At 39.3% G+C, this 12673-nt stretch overlaps 2 protein-coding genes across 3 annotated transcripts in view; one reads left to right on the forward strand and one right to left on the reverse strand.

The window, feature by feature from the left end:
- GEMIN5 (gem nuclear organelle associated protein 5) overlaps positions 1-2849 on the reverse strand; it is a 46026-nt gene extending 43177 nt beyond the window's left edge. Inside the window, exons 1-2 of the mRNA XM_031953582.1 lie at positions 2508-2849; positions 393-553 (exon numbers count right to left, since the gene is read on the reverse strand). Of these exons, the coding sequence (XP_031809442.1) occupies positions 393-553; positions 2508-2655 (309 nt within the window). The 5' untranslated portion in view covers positions 2656-2849. The remainder of the gene's footprint in view (positions 1-392; positions 554-2507) is intronic.
- A 3024-nt stretch (positions 2850-5873) lies between these two features.
- The window catches only part of MRPL22 (mitochondrial ribosomal protein L22), a 51409-nt gene continuing 44609 nt past the window's right edge, over positions 5874-12673 (forward strand). The window contains exons 1-2 of one of the 2 annotated variants that reach the window (XM_031953590.1): positions 6055-6156; positions 6242-6290. In XM_031953590.1, coding sequence (XP_031809450.1) covers positions 6129-6156; positions 6242-6290 — 77 coding nt within the window. In that variant the 5' untranslated portion in view covers positions 6055-6128. Of the gene's footprint in view, positions 6217-6241; positions 6291-12673 lie in introns of both variants that reach the window. The other variant, XM_031953589.1, reaches the window with a different exon arrangement.

Consider the following 12673-nt stretch of genomic DNA (forward strand, 5'->3'; position numbering starts at 1 on the left):
TCTAAAATGACAAATGAGTTCCTAAAATCTCAGAACAAGGAAAATGAGATCCTAATACAATAAATAGTTAAATAGCAATAAGAATGTCAGCAGGAACAGACAAATGAGATTGTAAAAGGATATACGTTAACTTCCACTTCTATAGTGCTTGTGATTTATTAAATGCCACATATATTCTCTCATTTGTACTTTACAAAAAACCTGTGACAGTTACTACTTTATTTTTATTCCCCATTTTATGAATGAGGAAATGAGCTTAGAATCAGGAAGTTTAGTCCATGGTCTCAAACAGCTAGCTAATTGTCAGAAGCAGGATTTGAACCATGGTCTCCAAAGAATTGTAAGCCTTCATTATGAAAAAGTCACACTGAGAAAGTGTTAGATTACATTACCTGATGGAGTGTGTGTTCTGTCACAGCTGTTCTTGTGTCCACATCCCAGATTTTCACTGTTCCATCATCAGAGCTACTGGCACAGAAGGTGGTCTGACCCACATGGTGAGAAAATGTGAAGCCAGAAACCCTTTCTGTATGTCCTACCAACTCTCCTAGCACTATAAGAAAAAAACAAACTCCAGCTTAAAAATGCCATACTAGAATTAATGCTAATGACCAAAATTAACATCTGGAACAACCTTGATTAAACACTATTTTATAACCTTATTGGAGAGAAGCTTCATATTGGGATAGGTTTAAAGATATGATATGCCTTATATATGAGACATATCAAGCAGATTAAATGTATATGGGCCTCAAGGATTTTTTTTTTAAGTTTCTAATCATCAGTGGTAGTCACCTTTTCTTGTTCTGGCTGAAGGATCCTTGGAGATGATCTAGTCCAGCCTACTTATTTTTCAGATGAGGAAACTCAAGTTCAGATGGGTTTAAGTGATTTGTCTAAGGTCACAAAGATGAAGTAATACAGTCAAAATTTTAACTCAGGGCTCATTCTACTACACTGAAGACCTTGGGCCAGCACAAGAAGACAGAAGAGTTACTCAAAGTGGGTTCACTGTACCTCTTTGCTGGGATGGATATTTACAATGATAAAAATAGGAAAATATGAAAGGAAGCAATAACTTCATGCATCCATGTGAACCTCAGAGTCCTCTATATTTTCTCTCTTTATTAAGAGTGCCTTCCTATCTTTCAAGTTTGACCCATTGTCAAAGCAGCAACAAATCGCTTTAAGGTTTGCAAAATGCTTTACATGCTTACCTTAAACTACCATGTCAGAGAGACGCTATGGAAACAAACTTATGGTGACTTGCCAGGTCACATATGAAATCTGAGGCACGTTTTCTCCCAGGTTTCCTGACTCAAGTCCAGTGACTCTTATCTGCTGTGTCTTAGTAACTCTGTTTCAAAGAGCTTCATTCATTTAACAATACAGGGTGTTCCAAAAGTCTTAGAAACACACTAAACTTTTGGAATGCTTTGTATAATGGCTGACTCCACATGGACAAGCCTTGTGTGAAGAGTCCAATGCTTACCAATTGCTAGAAGACTGACTATATTCATTTATTCATTCATTCATGCAACTTCACAAGGCCAATGCATAATAATAGCACATTATCTCACTTGATTCTCACAACAATCCTAGGCGGTAGATGCTATTGTTATATTTTGCAGATGAGGAAACTGAAGCTGAGGGAAGTTAAAAGACCTGCCAGCCCAGAGTATGCACGATGTTTTAAGTATCTGAGTAAAGATTTGAATTTAGATTTTTCTTCCCGATTCCCGGTCCTGCATTCTATCCATTGGCCCTCATGATTACTTCCATCAGGGGATTCTTAAGACTTTTTGGGTGTCCTAGCCATGGCTGCCTGATAAAGTCTGGGGATCACTTTTCAAAATATTTTTCAATGCATAATAAAACAACGCACATAAGATTTCAGGGGATTATACAACCAGCTAGGGGAATGGAAATAATTATATAAAACAAAACTACGGCACGTTCCTGGTCTCGGGTTAATAAGTTCAACCACAGGCTAGCCCCCGGGGCAGGAGCCAGGCCAGGCGGTCCCGGAGGCATGCAGTCCCCAGGCCGGAGGAGGACAGGGACCAGCTGGGGCTGGGAGCGCAGGACTGGGGCTGGGAGCGCAGGACTGGGGCTGGGAGAGCAGGACTGGGGCTGGGAGCGCAGTCCTGGGGCTGGGAGCGCAGTCCTGGGGCTGGGAGCGCAGGACTGGGGCTGGGAGCGCAGGACTGGGGCTGGGAGCGCAGGACTGGGGCTGGGAGCGCAGGACTGGGGCTGGGAGCGCAGGACTGGGGCTGGGAGCGCAGTCCTGGGGCTGGGAGCGCAGGACTGGGGCTGGGAGCGCAGGACTGGGGCTGGGAGCGCAGGACTGGGGCTGGGAGCGCAGTCCTGGGGGCTGGGAGCGCAGTCCTGGGGCTGGGAGCGCAGGACTGGGGCTGGGAGCGCAGGACTGGGGCTGGGAGCGCAGGACTGGGGCTGGGAGCGCAGGACTGGGGCTGGGAGCGCAGGACTGGGGCTGGGGCGGTTACCGTGGAAGGGACTCTGGCCCAGGCCGATCTGGAGCAGGTAGACCGAGTTCCTCGCGGCGAACCCGAACAGCCCCCCCGGGCCCGCGTCGCTGGAGCGGGAGCAGTACCAGTTGGGGGAGGGCGTAAGCATCCGCGGCTCGGGGCCCATGGCTGCGAGGCCGGGGAGGAGGCAGCGGCGGAGGTAGGAGCGGCAGCGGCAGCGGCGTGGACACCACGCTCTCCTAGGCCGTTAGCTCCTGCCGGCGGCGAAGGCGGTGTCGCTCTGCGGCTCCTGTCGCAAAGAAAAGAGAGCAAACTCCTCCGGCCCCGCCCCCCTCATGTTTCTCACATCCTCCCCCCCGTTATTCCTTCTGCTACGGCTCGTGCGAAGGGCCATACCGCAGAAAACGCGTTCTCCGACCGCTAAAAAAATCTTTGACTCAAGTTTCTTCATTGCTATCCACTTCTTGATTTCAGAGAGGAATTTTTTCCTTCAAAAGCTATACCCATAAGGCGACAGTTACTTATTATGATTCTTTAGGAGTTAGTTTTCTGTGCTAACTGGTGCCTTTAGTTCATCTTTCTTACCTTCCACAACAATACTAATTAAAAGGTTGCCCTGGTCTAACTAGTATGGGCCTTGCAGTATCTCTAAGTTGTCATAGCTTTTCTCTAGCACAAATGTCCGCCTGTGATCATTTGCATTTAATGAGCACAAATAGCATTCATACAGAAGTGTTAAGCATTGGTGATAGATAAGGGCAGAAAAGAAATAGAAACCAAAACTTTACAACTTAGTCTATGTTCCTAGCTAATCTTTATATGGTGTACCATTTACCATCACTTATCTTAGCTGATCCTCAAAAAACCTAGGGAGATAGGTAGAAGATAAATAAAATTTTCACCCTAATTTTACAGATGGGAAAACAAGCCAACCCATTGAGTGACTTGCTCAGGTGGCTGGATTTGAAATCATCTTCCTGAATTCCAAATCCAGTGCACCATTCGTTCCACTTCCAAATTACTTCAGGTTAGAGAAGAGTTGCCTGTTTGCATCTATAAAAGGAATTTCAATATTATAAGTTCCCCACACAAATGAAATCACAAAACCAATCTTCCCTGAGGGGAAAAGAAACATATCAGATATTAATATGAAGACATCTGGTACTTGGGGAGTTCTGAGCTGCTGGACTCCAGTGATCATAAACATATTCATAGATAGATAGATAGAAGGTCCTCATTACAAAAAAGGACCCAAAATGAAACAACACGATCACAACTTGTTTCTGTTGTCTTGAGGAGGGCTTGCACAAGTGAGGTAGAGAGGTAAAAGTTCTCAGATGCTCCAAAGGGAGTGGGAAAGGTTGAGATATTTATAGTTTCTAGGGGCTGCTAAAGGGCAGGAGAAGTCTGTAGAAATCATAAGCCAGGGAGCAGGATGTTTGGAAACTCTTGAGTCTGAAACTCAGCTCTAGGCTGCTTTTGAGTCTTTCTGGGCTGCTGTGGCTACAGGCAATTCCCAAGTTTGTTTAGAGTTCAGTTGTAAATGATCATTGGAGTCCAGGAGCCCTGGATTCCCTAAATCCTTCTGATTGGCTGGTTATTATGCTACTCCATTGTTCTGTTCTCTTGTAAAGAAAATAACTCCCTATAAATAAATAGCCATTACAAAGTCCATGGCTATTTATTTATAGGGAGTTTCATTCTTTACAAGTCCATTTTCATGAGAAATAGTTAAGAACAAAAGAAATAGGGAAACCAACATTTTGCAGCTCAGCGCAAGCTAACATATAGTTTTTGCTATATGTCCCATTTACAATTATTATCTTAGATGATCCTCACAACATTTCTGGGTGGTAGATGCTATTATTGTCTTCATTTTACAGATGGGAAAACTGAAAGAGGGGCCAAATGTCTTGTCCAGCATTTGAATTCTGGACTTTCTGACTCCAGCTGTGGTACTATATTCTGCCTAGAAGGTAAAAAGATGTGTTTATATTCTATTTCTGATCTATACTTCCTGGGTGATCATGAAAAAAATCCCAACTTCTCAGTGCTCTCAGTAACTCTCAAAGAGTGTTGTTACTAATGGTTACTAATTTGTATGGATGGATGAAGTTCCATGTAGTATTTAAATTACAGGTCTAGACTAGAAACAAATACTTAAAATAGATCAGAGCTTGGAAATAATCTGTGATATGGAAGAGGATAGTGAGAATGGAGATCACTTTTTGATAGTTTATCATTTTTTCTCACATGTACAAGGATCAATAGAGGCACAAATTTTAGTTCAGATCAGGATCACAATAACTTACTAGTTTTAAGAAACTAAGACTCAGTTTAGAGTTTGTTTGACTTTCTGCTGCTCTGGCTTGAAGTCTTCTGGTGATGGAAGGACTTTCAGAGCCAGTAATCCTTCCGAAGACCTCTGCTAATGAGTTTCCATTTATTTTTATCTTCAACTAATTAAATAGTAATAGTATTAAAATCTGTTTTAAAGTTTGAAAAGCAATTTACAAATATTAACCGTTTGATGCTGAGTGAAATGAGCAGAACCAGGAGATCATTATATACCTCAACAACGATACTGTATGAGGATGTATTCTGATGGAAATGGATTTCTTCAACAAAGACAAGATGTAACTTAGTTTCAATTGATCAAGGGTGGACTGAAGCAGCTACACCCAAAGAAAGAACACTAGGAAATGAATGTAAACTGCTTGCATTTTTTTTTCCCCAGGTTATTTATATCCTAAATCCTATTCTCCCTGAGCAACAAGAGAAGTGTTCGGTTCTGCACACATATATTGTATCCAAGATGTACTGTAACCTATTTAACATGTATAGGACTGCTTGCCACCCGGGGGAGGGGAAAAATCGGAACAGAAGTGAGTGTAAGGGATAATGCTGTAAAAAAACTCTCCTGGCATGGGTTCTGTCAATAAAAAGTTATTAAAAACAAAGCAAAAGAAAACAAATATTAACAGTTTATCTTCACCACGACCCTGGGAGGTAGGTATCATTATTAATCGCCTTCTTTTCACTGAACTTCATTTTGCATCTGCTGCCTTGCCTGATTTCAAGTCTGTGGAACAAGATACCCGGAGCCAGGCGCTCCCTGGGGCTTTTACTACCTTCCCCAATCCTTTTCTGCCTCCTTGTGGGTGTCTCCCCTTCAGATTGCCAGTTCGTCCAAGAGAAGAACTGTTTTTCATTTTATTAATAGTATTCTCGGCGTTTAGTCCAGTTTCTGGCACATAATAAGTGTCGAACAAATATTTGTCGGGTAGGATTTTAGGAAGGGGGTAAGGGAGAGCTTAAGTGAGTGACTCGCTAAGCGTCCGAGGTCCTGTTGGAGCTCGGGTTTTCCCGACTCTAGGTGTAGCGCTACAGGTCTCCACAATCTACAGCGGAGGGAGGAAATTCTATCTGTAACTTCAAATGCCGGTATCTCGGAGGAACTTTTTTTTAACCAGCCACACTCAGCCAGGCACGTGAGGCGCTTCTTCCTGACCCAGGGCTTCAGTTTTCTGCAGACCACGTGGGGAGTCCCTCGCCCCCGGAAGAACCCGCAGGAGCGCATGCGCTCTGCAGGCTGCGGGCGCTTGAGCCCCAGCGACTACCGTACAGCGAAGCTGGAAGATGGCGGCTGCCGCGCTGAGAGACCTAGGTTAGTGATCGGTTTGGAAGCAGGAGTGGGACCAGGATTTGGACCCAGAGCCCATCTGAGGTGACGGATTCTGTTTCTTTTACAGCTTCTTCGTGGCTGAGGAGCGTAAGGAACCGCGGGTCGTGTGGTTCGGGGTGAGTCTGGGATGTCAGGGCTTGACCTGGCTGAGAATGTGGAATGGCTGGGCTTGGCGGAGCCCTAGAACCCGGAATGTCTCGCCGCAGTTAGCGTTGATCGCTCAATTAGGATGACTTGACGAAGCGCCTGGGCGGGACCGTTATAAAACATCCGGAAGAAGTAGATTCTTCCAGAGAGTACTTGAAGTTCTAGAACATAGTACAAAGAATGTCAGAGCTGAAAAGGCCCTTAGTATATACAGTGTCAACTCCAGAAGCGCTTTAGGAGTCATAGGTGTCAACTCTCCGCATTGAGCAGGTGGGGAAATGGGGAAACAGGCTAAAGTTGCTTGCCCAAGGTTATTGGTAGAACCTCTCTCGACTCTATCTGGTCGCTTTCCACTTTAGTACGGTTCCCTCAGGAAATCGCAAGTAATGGAAATGAAAGGAATTCTAGACGAATACAGTTACTGGGACTGGGAGTGGCTCAAGCAAGACTCGAGGAAAGGGATATAATGTGCTTTAATTGAAGAGATCTCAACAACAATTAGATCACAGTAGTGAAAAAGTTGTGTTCAAGTTTACTTCCCGCTTATCTGGAATACGTTCCTTCCACATCTGCCTGTCAGAACGCTTACATTCCTTCAAGACTGATTCATCAAATGGTTCGTTGGTATACTTATGAGATGCCATGGGATTGTTTTTTTGTTTCCCTATTCTTTGTGCTAGCACAGTGCTGTCAATTTTAGAAGTATTGATTATAGACAGTGGATACGACGCTTAATGATTATTCATTCAGTTGTATTGGGATCCCAGGCTGAATTAGTGTGGATGGGGACAAGTGGAAGCAAGTCTAGAAAAACAATTTAAGAATTTGGATTGAAGCGATAATAGCATTTGTATATCACTTTTAAAGTTTTACATCTCTTGTCTCATTTGTTCTTCTTAAACTTGGTGACTTAAATACTATTATGGTCCCTAATGTTTGGATGGAAAAACTAAGGTATTCAATGACTTAGTCACAGAATTATTAAATGTCTGAAGTAGGATTTGAACTTAGATCTTCCTGACTCTAAAGCCAGTACACTTATATATTGTACTATCTGCCTGGACATAATTATTAAATACTTTATAGCTGAAGAATGATATAATCAAAATCTATCTGAAGAATTATTTTTTCTTTTTTTTTTTATTTTAAATTTAATAACCTTTTATTTACAGGATATATACATGGGTAACTTTACAGCATTAACAATTGCCAAACCTCTTGTTCCAATTTTTCACCTCTTACCCCCCCACCCCCTCCCCTAGATAGCAGGATGACCAGTAGATGTTAAATACATTAAAATATAAATTAGATACACAATAAGTATACATGACCAAAACGTTATTTTGCTGTACAAAAAGAATCAGACTCTGAAATATTGTACAATTAGCTTGTGAAGGAAATCAAAAATGCAGATGGGCATAAATATAGGGATTGGGAATTCAATGTAATGGTTTTTAGTCATCTCCCAGAGTTCTTTCTCTGAGCGTAGCTAGTACAATGATTTGGTTGATCTCGTTGCTGAGGATGGCCAGGTCCATCAGAACTGGTCATAATATAGTATTGTTGTTGAAGTATATAATGATCTCCTGGTTCTGCTCATTTCACTCAGCATCAATTCGTGTAAGTCTCTCCAGGCCTTTCTGAAATCATCCTGTTGGTCATTTCTTACAGAACAGTAATGAAGAATTATTTTTTCAACCTTCTTTTCTGTTGGGCAGAAAGGAGGAGACTACATCAATCAAGCAAACTTCTACTGTTAACATGATCCCAGCTCTTTTAGGAATTAATTACAAAAAGCCTATTTTTATCACAGATACAAGGGACAGAGTCTTTAAAGGGAGATGATAGAATCATAATTTGAGAGTTAGAAGAATTATTTTTTCAACCTTCTTTTCTGTTGGGCAGAAAGGACACTACGTCAATCAAGCAAACTTCTATTGTTAACATGATCCCAGCTCTTTAAGGAATTAATTACAAAAAGCCTATTTTTATCACAGATACAAGGGACAGAGCCTTTAAAGGGAGATGATAGAATCATAATTTGAGAGTTAGAAGAATTATTTTTTCAACCTTCTTTTCTGTTGGGCAGAAAGGAGGAGACTACGTCAATCAAGCAAACTTCTATTGTTAACATGATCCCAGCTCTTTTAGGAATTAATTACAAAAAGCCTATTTTTATCACAGATAAAAGGGACAGAACCTATAAAGGGAGATGATAAAATCATAATTTGAGAGTTAGAAATAATCTAGGACTTCCCTGACCCCCACTTACAGATGAAGGAACCAAAAGTCAGAGAGGCTAAGTGATTTCTCCATTATCACAAATCTAGTAAGTAGCAAAGCCAGGATTCAGTTCTAAATTATTTAACTCAAAGTCTGGGGTTCTTTTCATTATAACTACACTAACTCATTGTTTTTTAATAAGCATAGTTTGACTTTTTGAAGAGCTGCATTGTACATATGTACATTTATTATTTATTATGTATATAAAACAATAATAAAAGATTTTTCTAAAATTAGATGGAATTGTACGGGGATTTCTATCATCTATGCTTCATTTGCATTTGATAGATGAGAGTATAAATTAGAATTGACCATTGTATTTACTTTGGTACCAGCTACTTGATATTGTCTAATTTAAAACACTTTTATCTAGAATCTCACTATACAAATTTAGGCATGTGCCTCATACATTATGGAATTTAAAACTTAGTATATAATAGGTAATAAACAATTACTGCTTGTGTTTAGTACACCAGTTACTGAATGAGGCTGTGTCCTTTGCTTTCATCTGTAAGGAGAGTTAATTACTGTGTGAAAATCAGCATGATGTAGTGTATAGAGAAAACTGTACTCTTTCAGAAAGACTTAGGTTAAAAGTCCTACTTCTGACATACCAGCTGCTTGTTCCTGGGCAAGAACCTTTCTGTGCTCTAGGTGGCTCTTCAAGTCTATAAACTATTGATTATTGTCAAGCATACAAAATTCTTTTTTTTTTTTTTTTTTGGATTTACTTTTTTTATGTTTATTTTTATCCTTTCTCCATTACATATAAACAAAAATTTTAATGTTTATTTTAAAAAATATTTTGAGTTCCATATTCTTTTCTTTTCTCCTTTTCTCCCTCTCCTTGAGAAGGCAAGCCATTTCATATAGAGTATACATGGGCAATTATGAAAAATACTTTCATATTAGCCATGTTGCAAAAGAAAATGCAGACCACAAAATAAACAAAAAATAATAATTTAAAAAGTTATAAAAGTTTGTTTCGATCTGGACTCAAACTCCATCAATTCTTTCTCTCTTATTTTTTTTTTTTATTATTATAGCTTTTTATTTACAAGATATATGCATAGATAATTTTTCAGCATTGACAGTTGCAAATCTTTTTGTTCCAACTTTTCCCTCCTTCCCTCCACCCATTCCCCCAGATGGCAGGTTGACCAATACATGTTAAATATGTTAAAAGTATAAGTTAAATACAATATATGTATACCTGTCCAAACAGTTATTTTGCTGTACAAAAAGAGTCAGACTTTGAAATAGTGTACAATTAGCCTGTGAAGGAAATCAAAAACGCAGGCGGACAAAAATAGAGGGATTGGGAATTCTATGTAATGGTTCATAGCCATCTCCCAGAGTTCTTTCCCTGGCATACAAAATTCTTTATTAGACAACAGGTACTTCCTACTTAGGTCAGTAAGAATTTATTAAGTGCTTGGTATTGGCCTGACCCTGAGCTAAGTTCTGAAGCTATAGAGTCCCTACCTTAAGAATCTTTGGTAAGAAAAAAATTGGCTCTACATTTCATATGTTAAAAAAAAAAACTGTTTCAGTAATAGGATTTGTTACATTTATCTTGGGAAAATGGAGACAGAGGAGGAACATCATCATTATATTGGAGGCAACTGTTTTTGATTGTTGTTTTGTTGTTGTTGTTTTGGTTTTTTGGGCGAGGGTCAATATAAAGATTTTTTTCATTTTTCTTTTTCCTCAGTCTCTCTGCAGCCTTTTATACTGTTGCTTATTCTCTTTTTAATACTTTCTTCTTTCTAGATTTTCACTATACCACTTTTCCCTGGTTCTCCTCCTGATCTATCTGCCTAGTTCTTTTCTATTTGTTTTGCAGGATCCTCTTTCAGTTTATACCTTCTACTTCTAAGTGTCCTTTAGATTTCTGTTCTGGCTCTTTTCTTTTTCTATATTACTTTCCTTGGCAATCTCCCATGTATTTAATTACCATTTCTATGTTGATGATTTGCGAATCTCTCTCTCCTATGCCAAACTCTGCTAACTTCCATTTTGTCTTTTCAAGCCTCCTGAACTGGTTGTTCAGTCGACATCTTAACATCAACATATCCAGAAATGAGCTCATTATTCTTTCCTCTAACTTGTATCCTCTCTTTCTCCTTTCTTCCTTATTATTACAGTCCTTATTCTCAATTTCTTTTGATACTTGGGAGTCATATTGGACTTCTCACTCTCTTTTCACCCTGGTCTCCCAATCCCCATATTCAAGTTGTTGCTGACAAGTTGAGGTTTGTCAATTTCATGTTGACAAAAATTTCTTGATTGTCTTCTGCTCACATTGCTACCTTTCTAGTGCTGACCCTCAATCACTTCATGCTGGAACTATTGCAATAGCCTGCTGGTGAGTCTGCCTGCCTTATATCTCTCTCCACTTTAATCCATCCTCCATTCAGTCACTAAAGTGATTTTCCTCTGGATCACATTATACTTCCATCCCTACTCCCAATTCAGTAGACTTCGATAGGCTCCCTATGGCCTCCAGGACCAAATAAAAATTGCTGTTTATCATTCAAAACCCTTTATAATTCGGTATTCTCTTTTATTTCTAGGCTTCTTAGACCATATTCCTTGGCATATACTCTTCTGTCCAGTGACACTGATGTCTTGGCTGTTTCATAAACTGGACAGTCCAAATCTTAGCTTCAGGCATTTTTTTTTTTTTTTTTTATATCTACCATGCTTGGAACACTATCCTTCCAGTTCAACTAAGTCCCACCTATAAGAAGCCTTCCCCAACTCCTTTTAATTCTAAATGCCTTCCCTCTGCTAATTTCCTAGTTAGTCTGTGTGAATGTGTGTGTATGTGTATATATATATATATATAGCTTGTTTGTACATACTGGTTTCCTTATTGTCATCTCCTTTAGATTGTGAGCTCCTTAAGCATAGGGACTATCTTTTGTCTCTTTTTATAACCTCAGTGCTTAGCACAGTACCTGACACAGAGGAAGCACCTAATGTTTCATTCATTGATTGACCAAAAAAAAGAACTTACTAGGAAGTTGATTTTGTTTTGCTCTTGAAATTAGAGATCTAAAGCTAGAAAGGATCTCAGAGGCTATCTATCTAGTCCAACTTGCACATTTCATAGTTGAAGAATCTGTAATTTAGAAAACTTCCTAACGGAGCTGTCAAAAAATAAGAATAATCTATATCATAGGTAGCAAATTTCTTGTAACTGGAAGTATTCAAGTAGTAGTAAGTAACTACTCATCAGAAATAATGTAGAAAGGATTTATTATTTAGGTAAAGGTTGGACTAGATGACTTCTGAGGTTTTTGTCAGCTCTGAGATGATGATCTTATGACTTTTGATTGCAAAATGCAGAATTAAAAGTATTTAGATTGAAACAAACCAGAGGTCAACATTTAAAGAAAGAAAACAAGCATTTACTAAGTACTTACTGTATGCCAGACATATCTATTCCAATTCACTCTTCTCTTCTCCCTTAAATAAAAAATTATGATGAATTTTGATTTGTTAAGAACAAACAAAAAAGTTTACAAATAAGCATTTTATTTTACTAAAGGAAATTTTGTATTTCCAAATAATGATTAGGTAAAATGAAACTAAGATTTTTTCTTATCAAAATCAGATTCAGTTCAATAAGCATTTATTAAGCACCTATTTTCAAAATAACTCTTTGACATTTAATTGGTAGGTATATTGACATTTGTAGTGGGAGTTTTCTCATTGGAAGTCTCTTACCTAGATAAAATCACAGTTTGGGTGATTTGCAAAGTACTGAGACTGCAAAACAAAATAAAAATAATCATTCTCACAACAGGATTGTTTTAAGGATGAAAATCAAATGAAATGACATAAGTATTTGCAAACCTTAAAGCACTATATAAATGCTATAGTTATGATTGTTATGATGTTCTTGAAAGAGAACTCTTCTAGCTATTACCATGTTTTTGATTGTATTTGCCCTTGTAGTGCACTAATGCCAATCTTCTCTGTTTTGATAGTTTTAAATCCTACTATTCCTTTAAGTCCTTCCAGAGGACTCAAGTGATGACTTTCTCTTCAAAACTTCTGG

The sequence above is a fragment of the Sarcophilus harrisii genome, chromosome 2 (genome assembly GCF_902635505.1).
Source record: "Sarcophilus harrisii chromosome 2, mSarHar1.11, whole genome shotgun sequence".
In the NCBI taxonomy this organism is placed as follows: Eukaryota; Metazoa; Chordata; class Mammalia; order Dasyuromorphia; family Dasyuridae; genus Sarcophilus; species Sarcophilus harrisii.